Source organism: Anabrus simplex, chromosome 1 (assembly GCF_040414725.1).
Source record: "Anabrus simplex isolate iqAnaSimp1 chromosome 1, ASM4041472v1, whole genome shotgun sequence".
In the NCBI taxonomy this organism is placed as follows: Eukaryota; Metazoa; Arthropoda; class Insecta; order Orthoptera; family Tettigoniidae; genus Anabrus; species Anabrus simplex.
The window spans coordinates 1,622,653,779-1,622,677,982 of NC_090265.1; the positions used below are offsets into that span (position 1 = coordinate 1,622,653,779).

At 38.6% G+C, this 24,204-nt stretch overlaps 1 protein-coding gene across 6 annotated transcripts in view; it reads right to left on the bottom strand.

Moving 5' to 3' along the window:
- The window catches only part of LOC136881228 (sialin), a 227,372-nt gene that overhangs the window by 6,094 nt on the left and 197,074 nt on the right, over positions 1–24,204 (bottom strand). For 3 of the 6 annotated variants that reach the window (XM_067153983.2, XM_067153992.2, XM_067153966.2), the window contains one exon: positions 5,432–5,517. In XM_067153983.2, coding sequence (XP_067010084.2) covers positions 5,432–5,517 — 86 coding nt within the window. Of the gene's footprint in view, positions 1–5,431; positions 5,518–7,414; positions 7,611–7,635; positions 7,744–24,204 lie in introns of those variants that run through there. The other 3 variants (XR_011018734.1, XR_010861007.2, XM_067154001.2) reach the window with 3 other exon arrangements.

Genomic DNA, 24,204 nt, shown 5'->3' on the forward strand with positions numbered 1-24,204 from the left:
GCTTGAGCTACTTGAATGTGTCCCTGCAATATATCACCACTATTACAGAGAACTGACAGCTGGCAATGGCCAAGAGGTGACTGAGGAATCATTTTCCAATGCATTAGAATTTGACCCATACGACTGATCATTGTCTTATGAAGGAAAGTTACTGTATATCATATTTCAAAATAAGTCTGAAGCATCTTTATGTCTAAAAAAGCCACGGCACTTATGCCCTTGGAAGGGCTCTGGCCTGCCCAGCGATCGCTACTCAGCCCAAAGGCCTACAGATTACAAGGGGTCGTGTGGTCAGCACAACGCATCCTCTGGGTTTTCGAGACCCAGGCCGCCATCTCACCGTCAGATAGCTCCTCAATTCTAATCACGTAGGCTGAGTGGATCTCGAATCAGCCCTCAGATCGAGAGAAAAATCCCTGACCTGGCCGGAAAAGGAAGCCGGGGCCTCCGGGTGAGAGGCAGGCACGCTACCCCTACACCATGGGGGCCAACATCTTTATGTCTAGTTTACTGTATAAAACACCTTTTTTGTATTGTGTGATCATAAAATATTGGTTACGAATCTAAGGTAAACTATTAACTATAGCTAGGTCAACGCAGAAGTCAATTTTCTTCCATTTTTTATATTCCTATTTTTCCAAGCACTTTTCATTTTTAATACGTTCCAATATATGGTATTGATAATTTAAAGGTACTACATCAAGATAAAATAATGAAACAAATAATATTTTTATGGTATAATTTTTGTTTTTTGACATTTGTAAAAGTTGATTTATCTCTGTTCTGACAAAATGTTGGTTAGCCCATTTTTGCGAGCACCCATTCAAATATAATTGTAAGTGTAAGAAGTATTGGAGTGTGCTATGAATAAAGTCTGGTAAATCATTAATGATGGATTTCTACACCTATGTTGTTTTAACATATATCTTATCTTCTCTCCGTATGAAGAATCCATTCCTGAAGTTTCACCCAGAAGTTTTCTTACACACTGTACACACTAATCAGTTTTATATTTATTTATCAACCTTACCATATAGAAACAGAAACGCATTACACAAATATAAAGAAGAGCAGTATATTGTGAGAGAGGAATGCTTACTTCAGTTAAGTACACAGAGCATAACATCATTTATTACTCTAAAATAAACAATTTTATTATTTTTCTACCAAGTCTTCCTTAAGTTCAATGCAAATCCTTTGACACTTATAAAAAGTAGATTTCTCTAGAAAAAAATCCTTCAGTTGCCTGTGCAGCCACTCATGTATCACCTTTATCTGCATCTGAATGGAACACTGTTCTTCCCACTGCCTCCTTGATTAGCCCAAACATATTGTAATCACTAGGGATGAGGTCTGGTGCATGTGGTAGATGGGGAAGGGTGAGTGAGTGTGGTAAACTACGTCTACAGTATCCCCTGCCTGTCGGTAAAAGACAACTGAAAGGGGGTTCTGATCTAGGTCCCCTAGCAGATTCTGACATTGTTTCCACTTACTTGCGTCAGCTTCCTCGCTTTAATCTTGCGTATATGACCTTGGTAAATTAATCCAATCCCTAATTCCCCTTCCTATAAATGAATATTTGCCCCACGTTTTCCTCTTGAATTCCAACTTTACCTTTATATGATGATCCTTTCTACTTTTCAAAACTCCACTTGGGTCTAAGCATATATTCCATGCCATCTTCCCATTGACAGCTTAGAACATCTCACTTAGTTAAGAGCTCATCTCTTTACTCCCAACTCTTCCTAGCCCTAAGTTTGTAACATTTTTGTAATACTACTCTTTTGTCAGAAATCATCCAGAGTAAACCACGGTGGTTTCCATTGGATCTGTTCCAGTTCTTGAATCAAGTAATCCTGGTGTAGGTCCCATACACTGATACCATGCACTAATTAGGGTCTTACAGTGACTTGTATGCCCTCTCTTTACATCCTTACCTTTTTTTCTACCACTTTTTGCATACCTGTGGGTTCGTAGGTACAAACTGTGTGACACATGGGGATTTGGTCCTGTTTTACAGCTGGATGCCCTCCCTGAGACCAACCCTATGTGGAGGGATGTAATCACTGTTGTGTGTTTCTTGAGTGGTTGGTAGTGTGGTGTGTTTTCTGAATGAGAAAAGGAGAGTGTTAGAACACACCAGCCAGAAGAAGTAATGAGACTCTATTAAAATCCTTAACCTGGCCAGGAATTGAACCCATGACCCTCTGATCCGAAGGCCTCAATGCTGACCATTCAGCCAAGGAGACAGATCTTCCTTACATCTTACTACAATCCCTAAATGCCTTTATAAGAAGTAGAACTCAATGAAGTCACAGAGCTAGTTGAAAATAGAAGATTATGGAAGTGCATAGTTAATTTACAGAAGTTTGCAGACAGAATGCTGAAAGGCATAATATTTTATAATGAAGATGTATGCACATATTACACATTACTACACAGTGGATAGGAGACTGTTAAACCAAAGTATAATTTATTCATTTGGACTATACTTACTTGTACATAATATCATAAATTTATTGATGAACTTTGTAAGCTGAATTACAATGATAACAGAAGAGACTAATATAATTTTTCCACCTATCATCAATTTCCCTTTCCCAGCTTGTACTGGATCAGGGTGTAAATAGCATCTTTCCATCTTCCTCTGTTCAACCACCATTGCCACTCTTCAGCTGTGTTCCAGTCCACATTCCTTCTTATTATGCTGTTCTTAATCAAGTCTATCTCCTTAGTCTGGGTCTACCTCCTGTTCTCCCTCTTTCAATAGCCTCCATCATCTCCTTTGGTATCCTTCCCTCTTCCATCCTCCTAACTTGTCCAAACTATCTTAATATATTTCTCTCCATTCAAGTGTCATCTCACTGACCTGAATTTTACTCTCCTGTCTTTTCATCAGTGTCCAAGTCTCTGCTGTATAATTATGCCAGTATGAGGCAATAATCCATCTTGCACTTCACCACTTTACACTTTCTTGGTACTTGCTTCTTTTAGATTAAGTTCCCTACACTCTGGTAAATTGCATTTTCCTTCTGTATTCTTTTGCTGATCTCCATGTCCAGTCCAGCATCCTTCATCAGTTTTTTTCCCATGTACTTGAAGTTCTGTCCTCGAAGTTTTACAGTACTGTCCCTTCTCTTTCTCCTCTAGTCAACATAATTGCCTTGCTTTTCTCCACATTGACAAGGACCAAAATTTAAACTAATGAAGAAATATTTTTTAATTTTTTAAATTCTCCTTCATGTAAATAGCAATTTCAAAGATAATTCTTCCTCTGCTGTTTGTGGTGAAAATGTTTGCCTAATTTTGTAATTTAAAAAACATCATTTCAGAATATTTTTTGCTATATTTATTTTATTTTGTCAATAATTTTGCTAAATTTTAGTTCCACTTTTCAGCAGTAAAGCTAAACCAAATAGTAGTCGACATCATATATGCAGCAAAACATCATATTTTGTTCTTACTTATGTACAAGAAAAATGAAAGTTATGATTTTGCTGAAAACATATATCAAAGCAAGAATGTTTGGAAAAATATCCTGCCACTTGAACAAGTAGGACCTAGCCTACGTACTTAATTTACACATCAGTCTTAAAAATACAGAGGTCTGTGAGTTCTATATTACTGGGAGTCGGAGCTATTCTCTTGTCAGATATTATATTACAGTATGTTGAAAATGGCCTCTCACTATATCAACATTACTGACTGAGATCCATAAAACCTTCGCTGCAGCTTCCACAAAATACCTGTATGCTCATTTCAAGGGAAAAAGAATGGCTGTCACATCAATACATTTTCCTGTTCATCATGAACTGCAAACTAGTTCCCTAGACACAGATATTCTGATGTTGAAAGTTCTCGTAGGATGCATCTGAGACTTCATGATTTAAAGAAATCACATTTCCTTATGCTTCTTGAATCCAAAAGTGATTCCACATAATTTTGTCAGTTATTTTGTGATTTTGCTTAAAGGTAAACAGATTTGCTTTTTGAGCCAAATATGTAAAATTTTGCAAAACTTTTGTGCTTCGTGAAAAAACAGGTGCCTTTAGTCATCTATGCCATTGTACCAACTTCTTAGACTAAATAATAAAATTTCACAAATCCTAAAGTAAAGAATCTCCTACTACTTATTTAGACTTTATCTAGGAGATCTTATGGTTGGAGCTAGGAGCACAATAACATCCATATTTCCGAAGTTCTGTAAGCTGTTGAGGTTGAACAATCAACTTATGAACATGGCTGCCTTGGTGGTTGCTAAGGGTTCTGATGCTATTTTGGGGACTCATTTGTATAACTGTTATGACTGACATACAGAAATATCATTGACTATCTAATTGTAAGTCAAACTGTAACTCATGTCTTTGTCTATTGGACAACCTCGATCGAAGGGAAGCTGAATAACATATGCTGTTGAAAATAAAAACCTCCAATACAGTGCAAGGTAGCCTCCGTGGCTCAGGCAGCAGTATGCCGGTCTATCACCGCTGCATTCCTTGGTTCAAATCCCGGTCACTCCATGTGAGATTTGTGCCGGACAAAGTGGAGGCGGGACAGGTTTTTCTCCGGGTACTCCGGTTTTCGCTGTCATCTTTCATTCCAGCAACACTCTCCAATATCATTTCATTTCATCTGTCATTCATTAAGCATTGCCCCTGAGGAGTGCGACAGGCTTTGGCAGCCGACACAATTCCTATCCTCGCCGCTAGATGGGGGCTTCATTCCATTCCTGACCCGGTCGAATGACTGGAAACAGGCTGTGGATTTTCATTTTCAATACAGTGCAAAGTAAGGGAAATATCAATGGCAGTCATATGCAAGTTCAGGTCAAGAGCCAATAACAACGTTTTAAAGATTTTGTACATCTCTCTGTACTTTTTAAATATTGGTTTTTATATTGGAAGGAAGAGATCAAATCAAGAACAATAATAATGCAAAGTCAGGACAAGCTGAGGGAGAGGCTTGCTTACATCTGTGACTCAGAATTTCAGTAACATGAGAGGTCAACAAAAAGATCATGCAAATGCTAAATGAATTTTCCCATCAACTTCGGGTACAGCAGCTAATCTGAACTAAATGAATCACTCTTTATTTGTAGGCTTATATGCAAATTGTCCTTATTTAATGCTTTTTCAATTGTGGACCATATCAATTTATTTTCACTCTCAGGCATTCACCCCAGAAGAAGAATTCATTTATCTAATTATTAGATAAATGAATCGTTAAGAAATGTACCTGAATCAACTTCAGTCATACTGTGAATACCTACTACTATACACTAGTTCCTGTGATTTCATAGCATTTGCTGCTGGCTATATTTGTCTTCAGAACAGAAATGTTTGTTAAACACTTGTTAGTGAGTTTATTATCACCTTTGAGCCCTGCTAAATATCTGAGTTGCAAAAATTCTGAAAGAAAGTTTTAGACTTACCATGGTACTAACAAAGAAGCTGACCATTAGAGGGGATAAGACTCCTGGTACTACAGTTAATAGTTTGATAAGTCCAAGGACTGTTCCTGAAAGACAAAGTAATGGCCATAAGTAGTGAACAAATATCTATATATATCAAAATGGATGTGCATGTGTCTTTTTTCCACATTTCCTCCTAAACCACTGGAGCAATTTCAACCAAACTTGGTACACATATGACTTACTATCTGGTGAAAAATACTGTGGGAATAAGACACTCCTAGAGATGGGTGTGAGGACGGGGTAACATGTTTAAGTCCAAGTTTAGCCCCTGTCAGCACTGGGGAGGTTGAGAAGGAGTGAAAAAGAAAATGTCCAGAATGACCGAGATCATGGATGTATGTAACTTTAAGGATTTTCAGTCTGTCAAAAACACTAATTATAACATATATAACACTATAACATACAGTACTTGTAAAAATACACATTATTTACTATTGTAAAAAATACACAGTATGTTTGTGTTTTTCAACATAGCTCTCAACCAAAATTGGTACACATATGACTCACTATCTGGAAAAAAATACTGGTTGGAGGTGGGGGAGGGTAAGATACCCCAATCACCCATAGGAGAGAGGGTGAAATGTAAAAATAATTTAAAATGCCCAATATTAGTGTCAAATCCATAGTTTTCAGTGTTGCTGAGGTGAACTGTGCATTCTGGGTGCCGTTTAAGTCAAAGATCAGCCCTGATAAGAATGGGGTTTGAGAAGGGGTGAAAAGGAATGTCCAAAATGACCAAGATCATGATGAATGTTCCAGCATAGCTCTCGACCAAACTTGGTACACATATGATTTGGTATCTAGAAGAAAAGTACTGTGGGAGAGGGGGTGACATGTAAAAATAATAAAATATGACCAGTATTAGTGTTGAGTCCATAGTTTTGGGGGTCACTAGGGTGATTGGTGACAGTTTCAGTGACAGTTGAAATCATGTACATCAGATCTATAATGAGATGCACAAATATAGTTCTAATTTATTTTTATTATTTATTTTAAAGGATCAACTACTTTCCAGAGAATCTGAGCTGTCACAAGAACAAAGTTTAACATGAAACTAAACAATCTCAAATTAAAACTTAAAATTAAACTCATAATAATAACTCTAAATCAACAAAATATCAATCAACATCACAATAAAGAAATCTACAAAAATTCACTTCAAATAGGTAATACAAATCCTAATTTAAACATTCAAAAAAGTACCTGAGCAGAGCCAGGTACTACAGCTAATATTAAATTAAATAATACCACTGGCTGGTAAAACATAGACACTCTCCAGTGACCATGGAGTTGCAGGAACCAACTTTCGTAAATTAATAAGCTAGTAACTCATATATAGAAAAATAAGAACATGAAAACAAGGATCATAATATGAAGATAAAATTGGAAATTCAAGAGGACAAGTTGGGCCAAATACTCATTTATAGGATCAGTGGTGACAGATTGATTGATTGATTGATTGATTGATTGATTGATCGATCGATTGATCGATTAATTCAATAGGATAAGCCAGACCTTCTACTGATCCTAGGTTGGTAGATTTGATCTTAACTCAGTCTGGCGGTATTTAAAGGTGCTCAGGTATGTCAGCCTTGTGTCTATAGATTTACTGGCACATAAGAGAACTCCTGTGAGGCATTATTCTGGCACCTAAGTACCTCCAAAAATCATAAGAGTAATTAGTGGTATGTAAAACCAATAACATTATTATTATTATTATTATTATTATTATTATTATTATTATTATTATTATTATTATTATTATTATTATTAGAATAGGGGAACACAGTGAAAAGTTTGTTTGTCCTTGGCTCCCCTCTTTGTTGCTCCTTTTCCCATACTGACCTGTCATTATGTTTATTATTATCAAATTATGTATTCCTTTTCATGTTTATATCTTTCTCTTGTCTAGTTCCATGACTAAATGGTTAGCATGCTTGCCTTTGGTCCAAGGGATCCTGGGTTCGATTCCCAGCTCGGCTGATGATTTTAACCTACATTGGTTCTTCTGATGGCTCGGGGAGTGGGTGGGTGTGTTTGCCATCTTCAGCATTAGAATTCATCATAGGTAGGGCCCCATCCTCACAGACGTACAGGTCATCTATAGGCGTCAACTCGAAAGGCCTGCACCAAGCCTCTTCGAAAATAACAAATCATTTCTTGCAATGTTAACCACCATATTCAAACCATTTAGTGAAAAATACGGTACCGTACCTTCTTTTAGTGAAGTGTATGAATCATCTTCATCATTTCAGCAAATGCAATGACATCTATAAGCACAAGATAGAACTCAAATTTTGGATAATGCTAGTTAGATTGTATGTATAACTGAAAACAATTTTTCATGTATTATAGGTTAGGTTATGTATTAAGTATTTAGGTTGAATCATGCATAATTAACTCATATATTATGTATTATAGGTTAGGTTACATTTCTTGCTTGTAAATAATCTTTCATGTGTTCAAAGTAATTCAGGAAACTTCTGGTTACATCATGCCTATCCCTTATAAATAACTGCCCGTGTTATCCAAGTTGCAAGTAACTAATCTCATTTTGTTCCGTATTGAACATACAATAAGTAAACATACATACAATACATACATACAATAAGTAAACATACAATAAGTAAAAGTTTAAGAAAGCGGAGATTGTTATTAGTGGAATACTGTGTAGGAGGGATACTGACTGGAGGGTGATTGGGGATTTAAATGAGACTATGGAGTGGGTATGTGGGAAACTGGGAGTGAGATTTCTAGATCCTAATGGGTGGGTAGGAGATAGGGATCTGCGCTCGGATGGCCTTCATTTAAACCGCAGTGGTACGTATAAGTTAGGAAATTTGTTTGGAAGGGTAATAGGGAGGTACATTCAGGGAAACGGGATGGCCTAGGGAGCGGTGATAAGGGAACAGGGAACTGGAAATCAAGTAGGGATGACATAAAATTGTTAGTGTTGAACTGTAGAAGTATTGTAAAGAAAGGAATAGAATTAAGTAATTTAATAGATATATATTTACCAGATATTGTAATAGGAGTTGAATCATGGCTGAGAAATGATATAATGGATGCAGAAATTTTCTCACGGCACTGGAGTGTGTATCGTAGAGATAGGATAGGAAAGGTGGGAGGGGGAGTTTTCATTCTGGTGAAAGAAGAATTTGTAAGCTACGAAAAAGTTAAAGATGAGACACATGAAATTCTAGGTGTAAGGCTGATTTCTAAAGATAATAGGCAACTTGATATATTTGGAGTGTACAGATCGGGAAAGGGTAGCACTGATGCGGATTCGGAATTATTTGATAGGATAGTCAGCTATGTGGGAAACGACATGGAAAGAAATGTGATTGTAGCGGGAGATCTGAATTTGCCAGATGTAAATTGGGAAGGAAATGCGAACGACAGGAAGCATGACCAACAAATGGCAAATAAGTTAATATGGGAAGGACAGCTGATTCAGAAAGTGATGGAACCAACCAGAGGGAAAAATATCCTGGATGTGGTGCTGATAAAACCAGATGAGCTCTATAGGGAAACTGAAGTAATAGATGGTATTAGTGATCATGAAGCTGTTTTTGTGGTAGTTAAAAATAAATGCGATAGAAAGGAAGGTCTTAAAAGTAGGACTGTTAGGCAGTACCATATGGCTGATAAAGCAGGTATGAGGCAGTTTCTAAAAAGTAACTATGATCGGTGGAAAACGGTAAATAAAAATGTAAACAGACTCTGGGATGGGTTTAAAGAAATTGTTGAGGAATGCGAAAACAGGTTTGTACCTTTAAGGGTGGTAAGGAATGGTAAAGACCCACCTTATTATAATAGAGAAATAAAGAGACTAAGAAGGAGGTGCAGACTGGAAAGAAATAGAGTTAGAAATGGCTGTGGAAGTAAGGAGAAATTGAAGGAACTTACTAGAAAATTGAATCTAGCAAAGAAGGCAGCTAAGGATAACATGATGGCAAGCATAATTGGCAGTCATACAAATTTTAGTGAAAAATGGAAGGGTATGTATAGGTATTTTAAGGCAGAAACAGGTTCCAAGAAGGACATTCCAGGAATAATTAATGAACAAGGGGAGTGTGTATGTGAGGATCTTCAAAAGGCGGAAGTATTCAGTCAGCAGTATCTAAAGATTGTTGGTTACAAGGATAATGTCGAGATAGAGGAAGAGACTAAGGCCAAAGAAGTAATAAAATTTACATATGATAACAATGACATTTACAATAAGATACAAAAGTTGAAAACTAGAAAAGCGGCTGGAATTGATCAGATTTCTGGGGATATACTAAAGACAATGAGTTGGAATATAGTACCATATCTGAAGTACTTATTTGATTATTGTTTGGTCGAAGGAGCTATACCAGATGAATGGAGAGTTGCTATAGTAGCCCCTGTGTATAAAGGAAAGGGTGATAGACATAAAGCTGAAAATTACAGGCCAGTAAGTTTGACATGCATTGTATGTAAGCTTTGGGAAGGCATTCTTTCTGATTATATTAGACATGTTTGTGAAATTAATAACTGGTTTGATAGAAGGCAATTCGGTTTTAGGAAAGGTTATTCCACTGAAGCTCAACTTGTAGGATTCCAGCAAGATATAGCAGATATCTTGGATTCTGGAGGTCAAATGGACTGTATCGCGATTGACATGTCTAAAGCATTTGATAGGGTGGATCATGGGAGACTACTGGCAAAAATGAGTGCAATTGGACTAGACAAAAGAGTGACTGAATGGGTTGCTATATTTCTAGAAAATAGATCTCAGAGAGTTAGAGTAGGTGAAGCTTTGTCTGACCCTGTAATAGTTGAGAGGGGAGTTCCTCAGGGCAGTGTTATCGGACCTTTATGTTTTCTTATATATATAAATGATATGAGTAAAGGAGTGGAATCAGAGGTAAGGCTTTTTGCGGATGATGTTATTCTCTATAGAGTGATAAATAAGTTACAAGATTGTGAGCAACTGCAACGTGACCTCGAAAATGTTGTGAGATGGACAGCAGACAATGGTATGTTGATAAACGGGGCTAAAAGTCAGGTTGTGAGTTTCACAAATAGGAAAAGTCCTCTCAGTTTTAATTACTGCATTGATGGGGTGAAAGTTCCTTTTGGGGATCATTGTAAGTATCTAGGTGTTAATATAAGGAAAGATCTTCACTGGGGTAATCACATAAATGGGATTGTAAATAAAGGGTACCGATCTCTGCACATGGTTATGAGGGTGTTCAGGGGTTGTAGTAAGGATGTAAAGGAGAGTGCATATAAGTCTCTGGTAAGACCCCAACTAGAGTATGGTTCCAGTGTATGGGACCCTCACCAGGATTACCTGATTCAAGAACTGGAAAAAATCCAAAGAAAAGCAGCTCGATTTGTTCTGGGTGATTTCCGACAAAAGAGTAGCGTTACAAAAATGTTGCAATGTTTGGGTTGGGAAGAATTGAGAGAAAGAAGAAGAGCTGCTCGACTAAGTGGTATGTTCCAAGCTGTCAGCGGAGAGATGGCGTGGAATGACATTAGTATACGAATAGGTTTGAATGGCGTTTATAAAAGTAGGAAAGATCACAATATGAAGATAAAGTTGGAATTCAAGAGGACAAACTGGGGCAAATATTCATTTATAGGAAGGGGAGTTAGGGATTGGAATAACTTACCAAGGGAGATGTTCAATAAATTTCCAATTTCTTTGAAATCATTTCGGAAAGGGCTAGGAAAGCAACAGATAGGGAATCTGCCACCTGGGCGACTGCCCTAAATGCAGATCAGTATTGATTGATATTGATCAGTATTGATTGATACTCTTTCAAGATTAAAATTATTGTGTCCACCCTTTCAATACAAATATATATTTTTAGTGGTTAAATTCTACATGAATGAAACACACCAGTTAGGGACATGTTTCGCCCTAGTTATGGACATCTTCAGCCTATATTAATCCTAAGGTCAAGAATTAAAACTATAAACATTGGAACTTATAGTAAACTAACTTAATACTAAATACAATTGTCTTATGTTATTTACACAGTTTTACAATATGTACAGTATGTACAATAAGTGCATTAACCTTGCCAGAATTTATGAACAATGAATTACATTTTTTATAATGACCAGACCTCGGATTGCAGATTGGATTGATCACAGCTTAAATTGGGGTTTCTTCAGCTGTTATAGTTGCCTGAGTCATAAGAATTTTTACAACACCGGAATCTTGGATAAAATCGTTAATATTCAATTTATAGTCCACATGTAGTTGGAAATGAAATCCATTCAAACGAAGACAACATTTGGGCCAAAAATAAATGAACTTTATATAATCGTAAATTTAAGAGGGCTTTCTTTTGTACATTGCTTTAATTTCATTTCTTATCCAAATCTCGTTGACCTTATTCTGAATTCTATTTGTATTATTGGAATTCTAGTCATTATGTGTGTTGAGTCATCAGTCCATAGACTGGTTTGATGCAGCCCTCCATGCCACCCTATCCTGTGCTAACCTTTTCATTTCTACGTAACTATTGCATCCTACATCTGCTCTAATATGTTTGTCATATTCATACCTTGGTCTACCCCTACCGTTCTTACCACCTACACTTCCTTCAAAAACCAACTGAACAAGTCCTGGGTGTCTTAAGATGTGTCCTATCATTCTATCTCTTCTTCTCGTCAAATTTAGCTAAATCGATCTCCTCTCACCAATTCGATTCAGTATCTCTTAATTCGTGATTCGATCTATCCATCTCACCTTCAGCATTCTTCTGTAACACCACATTTCAAAAGCTTCTATTCTCTTTCTTTCTGAGCTAGTTATTGTCCATGTTTCACTTCCATACAATGCCACGCTCCACACGAAAGTCTTCAAAAACATCTTTCTAATTCCGATATCAATGTTTGAAGTGAGCAAATTTCTTTTCTTAAGAAAGCCCTTCCTTGCTTGTGCTAGTCTGCATTTTATGTCCTCCTTACTTCTGCCATCGTTAGTTATTTTACTACCCAAGTAACAATATTCATCTACTTCCTTTAAGACTTTGTTTCCTAATCTAATATTTCCTACATCACCTGCCTTCGTTCGACTGCACTCCATTACTTTTGTTTTGGACTTATTTATTTTCATCTTGTACTCCTTACCCAAGACTTCATCCATACCATTCAGCAACTTCTCAAGATCTTCTGCAGTCTCAGATAGAATAACAATATCATCGGCAAATCTCAAGGTTTTGATTTCCTCTCCTTGGACTGTGATTCCCTTTCCAAATTTCTCTTTGATTTCCTTTACTGCCTGTTCTATGTAAACATTGAAAAGGAGAGGGTTCAAACTGCAGCCTTGCCTCACTCCTTTCTGGATTGCTGCTTCTTTTTCAAAGCCCTCGATTCTTATCACTGCAGACTGATTTTTATACAGGTTGTAGATAATTCTTCGTTCTCGGTATCTGATCCCTATCATCTTCAGAATCATAAATAGCTTGTTCCAATCAACATTATCGAATGCCTTTTCCAGATCTACGAATGCCATGTACGTGGGCTTGTCCTTCTTGATTCGATCCTCTAAGATCAGACGTAAAGTCAGGTTTGCTTCACGTGTTCCTACATTTCTTCTGAAGCCAAATTGATCTTCTCCCAACTCAGCTTCAACTTGTTTTTCCATTCTTCTGTAAATAATACGTGTTAAAATTTTGCAGGCATGAGATACTAAACAAATGGTGCGGTAGTTTTCACACCTGTCAGCACCGGCTTTCTTGGGAATAGGTATAACAACATTCTGCCGAAAATCGGATGGGACTTCTCCTGTCTCATACATCCTGCACACTAAATGAAATAACCTTACCATGCTGGTTTCTCCTGAGGCGGTCAGTAATTCAGAGGGAATATCATCAATTCCAGGTGCCTTGTTCCTATTTAGGTCACTCACAGCTCTGTCAAACTCTGACCTCAAAATTGGGTCTCCCATTTCATCAGCATCAACAGCCTCTTCATGTTCCAGAAACAAATTATCTACATTGTTATCTTGATACAACTGTTGGATATGCTCCTGCCATCTTTCTGCTTTGTCTTCTTTCCCTAGAAGTGGCTTTCCATCTGAGCTCTTAATATTCATGCACCTAGATTTCCTTTCTCCAAAGGTTTCCTTGATTTTCCTCTATGCAGCATCTACCTTTCCCAGGACCATACAGCCTTCGACATCCTTGCATTTCTCCTTCAGCCATTCTTCCTTAGCTACCTTGCACTTTCTATCCACTTCATTCTTTAATCGCCTGTATTCTTTTCTGCCCTCTTCATTTCTAGCATTCTTGTATTTTCGTCGTTCATCAATCAGGTCTAGTATCTCCTGAGTTATCCACTTATTCTTAGTTGATCTTTTCTTCCTTCCTAACATTTCTTCAGCAGCCCTACTGACTTCATTTTTCATGACTCTCCACTCTTCCTCTATTGTGGTTCCTTCAGCCTTTTCATTTAGTCCTTGTGCAACATGTTCCTTGAAACAATCCCTCACACTCTTTTCTTTCAACTTGTCTAGATCCCATCTTTTTGCACTCTTTCCTTTCTTCAATTTCTTCAACTTCAGATGGCATTTCATGACCAACAAGTTGTGGTCAGAGTCCACGTCTGCTCCTGGGAAAGTTTTGCAATCCAACACCTGGTTTCTGAATCTCTGCCTAATCATAATGAAGTCTATTTGATACCTTCCAGTGTCTCCAGGTCTCATCCACGTATACAGCCGTCGTTTGTGGTGTTTGAACCAAGTATTGGCAAGGACTAAATTATGATCAGCGCAGAATTCAACCAGCCGACTTCCTCTTTCGTTCCTTTGTCCCAATCCAAATTCTCCTACTGTACTACCTTCTCTTCCTTGGCCTACCACTGCATTCCAGTCTCCCATCACAATTAGATTCTCGTCACCTTTTACATATTGTATTAAATCTTCTATCTCCTCATATATTCTTTCAATTTCTTCCTCATCCGCTGAACTAGTAGGCATATAGACCTGCACTATTGTGGTGGGCATTGGTTTGGTGTCTATCTTGACGACAATAATTCTTTCACTATGTTGGTCGTAGTAGCTTATCCGCTGCCCTATTTTCTTATTCATTATAAAACCAACTCCTGCATTTCCCCTGTTTGATTTCGTGTTGATAATTCGGTAGTCGCCTGACCAAAAATCCTGTTCTTCCTGCCAACGTACTTCACTTATACCAACTACATCTAACTTTAGCCTATCCATCTCCCTTTTCAGGTTCTCTAACCTTCCACAACGATTCAAACTTCTAACATTCCACGCTCCGACTCGCAGAATGTCAGTATCCATCTTCCTGATGATCACCCCCTCTCGTGTAGTCCCCACCCGGAGATCCGAATGGGGGACTAGTTTACCTCCGGAATATTTTACCCGGGAGGAAGCCATCATCAGTACATCATTCATACAGAGAGAGCTGCATGTCCTCGGGAGGTAGTTACGGCTGTAGTTTCCCGTTGCTTTCAGCCGTGTAGCAGTATCAACACAGCTAAGCCGTGTTGAGTATTATTACAAGGCCGTATCAGTCAACTAGTCATTATAAAATAAGTTAATTCAAATTTCATTGTTCATAATACAAATAGAATTCAGAATAAGGTCAGCGAAATTTGGATAAGAAATGAAATTAAAGCAATGTACAAGAAAAAGCCCTCTTAAATTTACAATTATATAAAGTTCATTTATTTTTGCCCCAAATGTTGTCTTCGTTTGAATGGATTTCATTTCCAACTACACGTGGACTATAAATTGAATATTAACGATTTTATCCAAGATTCCAGTGTTGTAAAAATTCTTATGACTCAGGCGACTATAACAGCTGAAGAAAACCCAATTCAAGCTGTGATCAATCCAATCTGCAATCCGAGGTCTGGTCATTGTAAAAAATGTAATTCATTGTTCATAAATTCTGGCAAGGTTAATGCACTTATTGTACATACTGTACATATTGTAAACTGTGTAAATAACATAAGACAATTGTATTTAGTATTAAGTTAGTTTACTATAAGTTCCAATGTTTATAGTTTTAATTCTTGACCTTAGGATTAATATAGGCTGAAGGTGCCCATAACTAGGGCAAAACATGTCCCTAACTGGTGTGTTTCATTCATGTAGAATTTAACCACTAAAAATATATATTTGTATTGAAAAGGTGGACACAATCATTTTAATCTTGAAAGAGTTTACTTATCCAAGTTGCTCAGGAAAATCCTCAGTTATGTGTATGTTAATGTAAGTGAGCTATAGAATCTCTATGAGGTACCAAGGACATGTTGTATAATATCCTAGGTATTTCTAGATATCCTTATGTTCTGTGCCACAGTGACAAACTTGTTTCAAGACAATTCTAGAACAGGAACTTATCAAGGACTTATCAGTGTTATTGCACAATCATTCAGGTATCTTGTAATAACAGTATGTTGTAAGAAAGCAGAATCATAGCCAGTATATACTGTATATGAAAAGTGTTAAGAGAGTTACAGTTAGTAGTTGAAGGAGAGTTATGACGTTGTGCTGTTCATGCGGCAGATGGGTGAGGTGGAGTGCAGCCGTGGCCTATACTAGGAACTGTCATGACATTCACCTTAGTGCAGGAGAATGGAAAACCAACTGTATGAGAGAAAGAGTTAAGAAGAGTGATATGTTGATAGTTAATGTGTTGGTAGTGTTATACCGACACTGCATATTTTGTACGTGATCAATTCAGTGAGCGAGTTATAAGTCGAGACAGACAGTTGTTGATGTAGCGAGCTGTCATAGATCTGCCATACCATATTCATACTGCTTCGTGGATTGATTATAAATTATTGTGTACATATTTTGAGTCGGCCCCGAGGTGTAGGGGTGGCATGCCTGCCTCTTACCCAGAGGCCCCGGATTTGATTCCCGGCCGGGTCAGGGATTTTTATCTGGATATCAGGATTGGTTCGAGGTCCACTCAGCCTACGTGATTACAATTGAGGAGCTATCTGACGGTGAAATGGTGGCCCCGGTCAAGAAAGCCAAGAATAACGGCTGAAAGGATTCGTCATGCTGACCACATGGCACCTCATAATCTGCAGGCCTTCAGGCTGAGCAGCGGTTGCTTGGTAGGCCATGGCCCTTCGGGGCTGTTATGCCTTGGGGTTTGGTTTGGTTTGGTTTGGTACATATTTTGACATGTTATCATACTGTACAGTATTTGTGTTAAGTTAAAATATCTATAAGTGTAGTCAGTCATAATAGTGATAATATTATTTAACTACATTGAAGCGCTTATTTGAACCTGTCACTGTGTTTATCATATTCTGTATTCCTTTTTATATTTATATCTTTCTCTTTCTGGTTCCATGACTGAATAGTTAGCTTGCTTGCCTTTGGTCCAAGCGGTCCTGGTTTGGATTCCCAGCTGGGTTGATAATTTTAACCTTCATTGGTTAATTTTCATGGCTCAGGGGCTGGATGTGCGTGATGTCTTCAGCATTAGAATTTGTCATAGGTAGGGCCCCCTCCTCACAGAAGCGCAGGTCATCTATAAGCGTCAACTCGAAAAGCCTGCATCAAGCCTCTCCAAAAACTGCATATCATTTATGACATTGGACTATCATACACTATGTGATCAAAAGTATCCGGACACCCCCAAAAACATACCTTTTTCATCTTAGGTGCATTGTGCTGCCACCTACTGCCAGGTACTCCGTATCAGCGACCTCAGTAATCATTAGACATTGTGAGAGAGCAAAATGGGGCACTCTGCGGAACTCACGGACTTTGAACATGGTCAGGTGATTGGGTGTCACTTGTGTCAGAAGTCTGTACGTGAGATTTCCACACTCCTAAACATCCCTAGGTCCACTGTTTCTGATGTGATAGTGAAGTGGAAACATGAAGGGACACGTACAGCATGAAAGCGTACAAGCCGACCTTGTCTGTTGACTGACAGAGACCGCCGACAGTTGAAGAGGGTCGTCAAGTGTAATAGGCAGGCATCTATCCAGACCATCACACAGGAATTCCAAACTGCACCAGGATCCACTCCAAGTACTATGACAATTCAGTGGGAGGTGAGAAAACTTGGATTCACGGTCAAGCGGCTGCCCATAAGCCACACATCGCGCAGGTCAATGCCAAACGACGACTCGCTTGGTGTAAGGAGCGTAAACATTGGCCGATTGAACAGTGGAAAAATGTTGTGTGGAGTGACAAATCACAGTACACAATGTGGCGATCCAGTGGCAGTGTGTGGATATGGTAAATGCCCGGTGAATGTCTTCTGTCAGCGTGTGTATTGCAACAGTAAACGTTCGGAGGCGGTGGTGTTATGGTGTGGTCGTGCTTTTCATGGAGGGGGCTTGCACCCCTTGTTGTTTTGCATGACACTATCACAGCACAGGCCTACATTGATGCTTTAAACACCTTCTTGCTTCCCACTGTTGAAGAGCACTTCGGGGATGGCGATTGCATCTTTCAACACAATCGAACACCTGTTCATAATGCACGGCCTGTGGTGGAGTGGTTACACGACAATAATATCCCTGTAATGGACTGGCCTGCACAGAGTCCCGACATGAATCCTATAGAACACCTTTGGGATGTTTTGGAATGCCAACTTTGTGCCAGGCCTCACTGACCGACATTGCTACCTCTCCTCAGTGCAGCACTCCATGAAGAATGGGCTGGCATTCCCCAAGCAACCTTCCAACACCTGATTGAACGTATGCCTGCGAGAGTGGAAGCTGTCATCAAGGCTAAGGGTGGGCCAACACCATGTTGAATTCCAGCATTACGGATGGAGGGCTCCATGAACTTGTACATCATGTTCAGCCAGGTGTCTATATACTTTTGATCACATAGTGTATATACACTGTTCAGTGAAAAATACCTTCTTTCAGTGAAGTGTATGAATATTCATCGTTTTGTCAAAAATACATTTACATCTATAGGCATGAGATAGAACTCAAATTTTGATTTTGGATGCTTTGCTGTCAAGTGTTCCCATGGTAGAGAAATGATTTGAGCTTGGTTGAATTTCTCATGTTTGATTCCTTCTTGATAAAATTCCTCTCATTCAGCAAAGTGGAATTGACATTCTGTTGCATGTTGGGCTGATGACTTTAGATGTTAGGCCCCTTTAAACAACAAGCATCATCATTGTTGCATGTAGCAACATTAACATCATCTACTGGCATAACACTGAATGAAGTCTTCTTGACTGCTTTAAAGTTTTTGTGTATGGCGGTTAATATCTAATAAACGATGATCATTGGAGCTTTCTTGTAGGAGGTTACGTACTGAACATTGTCTCTGTTCATTCGTACAACAAGGACAGATTTAATGTGTGAATTAGAATCCAGTGTTATTGGGAGGACATGTTCATTTAAATTTCCAGTAACTTTTAATTCAGTATATTTGACTGCCAATAATAGTATATTAGTATATTAGTATATTAGTATAGAAATAATGTTAACAAATTAAGAATAAGAAAATACTGATGAAGGAGAAGAAAAGGATTTCTAATAAGTGAGTGTCTGGCTACTGTATTTTATTGCAGGAACTGTACAAATAGCAGAAGTTTGTGGGGTACTCTAAGTGTGTGTGTGTGTACGTGGAGGTATGGGTAGGTCTGTGTCGTATTTTTAGGTAAAGTAGGTACGCTCAGAATATGATCTCGCCATGCACCAGAATGGGAATGTTAAGACAATGCACCAAGAAAAACACAAGGCATAAACCAGGATACTAATCCAACTGACGCAGTACCAATCAACGCACGTGATGGCGTAGCAAAAGGGATGTAACAACACTCCCAAAAAAAAAAAAAAAAAAAAAAAAAATATATATATAAGTCCGTCCGTGCACAAGTTCACAGGTAGTTTTCAATTTTCAAGGTGAAAGGTTTTCAGCAGAGCGCATAATGGAAGCATTTTCACTGAGTCCATATATTCAGAGGAACCGAGGTAGGTACCAAATTTTGAGGGCAAGGAAAGGCGTACGACAACAAAAAAAAGGGCAAAGAAGAAATAGTTTTTTCATAATAACAATATATTAACAAAAAACACCCAGAAGAAACATTTACAAGCCAAAGAAAACAACAATCATCCAAAGGTCAGTTAGTTCTGACTTCCAAAAGAGAAAAAACAGATGGGACGACCATATCAATTTTCAGATTTGTTTTTCAAAGAGAACAGCTAGACTCGAAACCTTCAATAATAATACAACCTCTTTTACATGAGGAGTGTCCTACACAAGGAAAACAGAAATTTACGTATGAACACAAAAAAAACATTAAAACTTGAAAGACACATGGGCCACTGTACAATAATACATGTAGAAGAAAAAAAGCGCGGAAGGGATGCGGAATAGGAAGGTGGGGAAAGGGGAGGGACGTGAAAGTAAAGAGTACCAATGGCTGCCAACAGGGATTTGGAAAAATAGGATCAGTCAGTATCGATGAAATTCCAAAATAGCAAACAGAAGCTAGGTGATAGTTCAATTGATTCTATTCATGCGTTTGCTCGGGAAAACAGTTGAATTTCAATGGTTCATATCGCAGCAATCACTTGACGTATCACAAAGTCCAACTTCGGAGTGAGATGGTAATGTAATTCCAAAGTAAGGTACCGCTATCAATAGCTGCAGTTAGCTTATTATCAACATGAACTGTCATTGGTGGCCAGTAACGGCAATTTGAAAATTAAGGAAGTGCAGCATTTAAAGAAAGTTCAAAGAACAACATGGAAATGAAATAAATTAAAGTTTTCGCTCACCCGTCCAGCAGTCGTAGCTTTTCAACGGTATACAAAAGCACATTTTAAAAGAAACATTGCACACAGTCCAGCTGGTAGCAAAATAAAACCAAGTCCTCCCTCCACACAAATCGTCGTGTTCATCCAAACTCGCTGCTCAAGCCCAGAGCAGGCCAATTTATATTCAGGTAGAAGCGTCGAGAAAGGACGAGAGCATACAGTACCCAATGCGCAGCGAAGCGGTAGGGGAAGGAAAGAGGGAGGGTAAGCAGCACGAGCAGTTGAAGCTGGACGGGCGAAGAGAGCACAGGCAGGTTAGTAGCGGCATATGCAGCGTAGTAAACGTAGAATCCATAAAACAGTAGAAAAATTCGGAGCACGTTATATACTCCCAGCAGCCGGAGAAATCTGAAGGATTGGGTGTAGAAGCGACGAAAGTCCATTGATGCTCCAGAGGGGCGCCGAACTCAGGAACACGAAGAGAGTGTCGTCGTCGAGGAGGCAAAAACAAAAAGCAAGAACAGGCATGAGTTACAAGTAAGAAGAGAAGAGGAGAAAAAAAAAAAAGGAGGGGCAGAGAGGAGGGGATAAAAGAGAAAGAACGATCCGGATCGAAAAAAAAAAAAAAAAGGGAGGGATGAGACAAGAAAAGGAGAGAGGTTACAAAAAAAGTTTTACAATAAAAGTTACAATATGGATATATAAGTGGCCGTACAAAAAATTTTACAAAAAAAAGGTAAGTAAATGAAAGTACAATGACAGAGGAGTATTTAGTAAGATGGTGTCCCATAAAAAAAAAAAGAAGAAACCCATCAGGGGAAATGATCGATGGGGGAGCCGGAGGAAGTGACGAAGTGTGTGGAGGGAGCATGACCGGGTGAGCGAAAGAAAAAAGGAAAGATATGAACCACAGAAAAAGGGGAAAGAAAAAAAAGGGGGGGGGGGGAAACATGGATGAACAAACGCAAGTAAAGAAAAAACAATGGTACACTAGGAAAAAAAGATGAAATGAAGTATGAATTGTCCATCCCTGCGGCAAGCCAAGGGGCTAAGCGGAGAACTTTTTTAAGAGGGAAAAATGAGCCTTACGAATATCATTAGGATTGTCCAGGGATTGCAACAAAGCAGTAACAGGGGACGGAAAGGAAAGAATGCGAAAGGGCCCAAGCCAACGGGGAGAAAGCTTAGCAGATAAGTGTTGAGAGGAGGAACTGATGGGATGGTTTTTGAAGAGAACTAAATCCAAAGGTTTGAAGGTGGGAGAGCGAACACGAGAATTGTAAGTTTTTTTATGGAGGTCTCTGGCTTGAAACAACTTTTTGAGAGCATCTTGCAAATGATCAGGGGTGAGAAGATGAGGTGGTGTGTTCAACAAAGAGGACAAATCCCATGTCAAAGAGAGAGGGGTGTGTAATTCACGGCCTAAAAATAATTTAGCCGGAGTATAAGAGGTTGAATTATGAACAGTAGCGTTTGATGCCAAGGCAAAATAAGGCAATTCGGCATCCCAAGTCCGGTGATCATGTGAATGAAAAATAGGTAGAAGGGATTTTAGATTACGATGATAACGCTCAACGATGTTAGCTTGAGGGTGGTAGGGGGAAATATTGATTTTCTTAATCCCATGAGAAAAACAAAAATTATAGAAGAGTTTAGAAGTGAAAACAGTAGCATTATCAGACACCAACATTTTAGGAATTCCAGTGATGGGGAAAATTTGGGTAGAAAGTAAGTTAATAATTATCTGGGAAGAAATAGTTCGTAAAGGACGAAGAACAATAAATTTAGAAAAACCATCGAGTAAGGTGAAAATATAAGAGTTAGATTTCGAAGACTTTACAAGAGGTCCCACAATATCAACATAGAATTTCTCAGCAGGGTAAGTAGGGGGGGGAGGCAGCATAATTACCATAGGGCTGATGATTGGGGGGCTTATGTTTCTGACACAAGTCACATGAGCGGACCCACAAATATACCTCTTTCCGCATCTGAGGCCAAAAGAACTGAGAAGCAAGACGAGCATAAGTTTTAGACATGCCAAAGTGACCCCCAACAGGGGATCCATGGAAATACTGAAAAACCATTTGTCGGAGACTGGAAGGGAGAACGAGACGAGGAGTGGCGCGCGGAGTAGGTTTGAAAATTAAAAGCTGATTGTGAAGACGAAAGGGTCCAGAATAATCGGGAGAAGAAAGATCTTGACAGAGTTGTTGACAATAAGGATCAAGTTTTTGATGATCAAGACATGATTGAAAGGAAAGGGGAAAATTGATAAGGGAAGAAATAGAAGTAACAGAGTTGATAGGAAGTTGATTAAGCTCAGAAAGATGAGATGAAGTATCATCAAAAAGCCGAGATAGCGCGTCAGCAACAGAATTATGATACCCGGAAACGAACTTGAGAGAAAATTTGAAACGGGATAGGCGAAGCAACCATCTACCGGTACGTCCAATTTTGGGGGCATTATGTAATAACCAAGAAAGGGCCTGGTTATCAGTACTAACTAAAAATTCGCGATGGTCTAAGTACTCCGCAAAATGCTCAATGGAAAGAATGAGAGCTAAAGCCTCCCTTTCATACACAGAATATTTACGTTCAACGGGGGTAAGAAGACGACTGAAATAAGCAACAGGTAAAGTTTGATCGTTCTTCGTCTGCTGGAGAACAGCACCTATGGCAACATCGGAGGCGTCCGTGGAAAGTTCAAATTTAAAATCAAAATCAGGGATTTGCAAAAGAGGGGCCTGAGAGAGTTTAGATTTTAACGTATCAAAGGCGGTTTGTTGAAGAGAAGACCAATGAAATTTGATACCTTTACGTTTAAGCAGATTGAGGGGTTCGGAAAGTAAAGAAAAATTGGGAATATATTTGGCATAAAAACCAATCATCCCAAGAAAAGAACGTAATTGCTTAAGATTAGAGGGAGGAGGTATTTTGTGAATGGCAGAAACTCTTTCAGGGTCGACAGCCACACCCTGTGAACTTAAGATGTGGCTCAAAAATTTAATAGATGTCTGGGCGATAAGCACCTTAGAAGGGTTGACAGTTAAGCCGACTGAGCGGAGGCGAGTCAATACTTCACGAACATGGAGTAAATGGGTTTCAAAATCTGAAGAATAAATAAGAATATCATCAATAAAAGGAAATAAGTATTTATATTTTATATCAGCAAACAAGGAATCCACAAACCGCTGCATAATTTGTGAGCCAAGATTTAAACCGAAAGGGACTTTTTTGAATTGATATAGTCCATTCGGGGTAATAAAAGCCGTATAGCGAGAACTAACGTCATCTAAAGGAATTTGATTATAAGCCGAATTTAAATCAAAGATGGTTAAAAAACTGAGCATTTGAAAAATGTTGAAAAGCAGATTGCAATTTTGGCATAGGATAGGCATCATAGAGGATGCGAGAATTTAATTTTCTATAGTCCACTATAAAACGAGAGGATCCATCGGGTTTATCGACGATGAAAGCGGGAGAGGCATAATTAGAAGATGATGGAATAATAGTCTCAGTTTGAAGCATTTGGTCAACTAAGGAATTCAAAATTTTCATGCGAGGGGGACTCAAAAAATAAGGAGAAGAACGAACCGGGGTAGGATCAGTAAGATCAATGTGAGCAGAAAAATTTTTAACGGTGCCCAAAGTGGGGGTAATGACATCGGAAAACTCTTCAAGTAAGGACTGAACGCGGTCAGAATGAACAGAATTTATAGGTAAACATGTAGAGGGATGAGAAAGAGGGAAGTCAAAACTATGAACCAACGGAATAGACTTAGAGGAAAAATGAAAGGAGACCGTAGAGTTGACCGAATCCAATATAAGTCCAGTATGGGAAAAAAAATCAAAACCTAAAAATAATAGGTGATGATAAGGTCTGAACAACCAAAAAGGTAAAAGGCCAAGAAAAATCTTGCATCTTAATATTCAAAGAAATAGCACCAACGATTTCTAAAGGTTGATTGCAGGCAGAAAGACAACGTACAGTAGAGGGAGAATAGGAGAGCTGA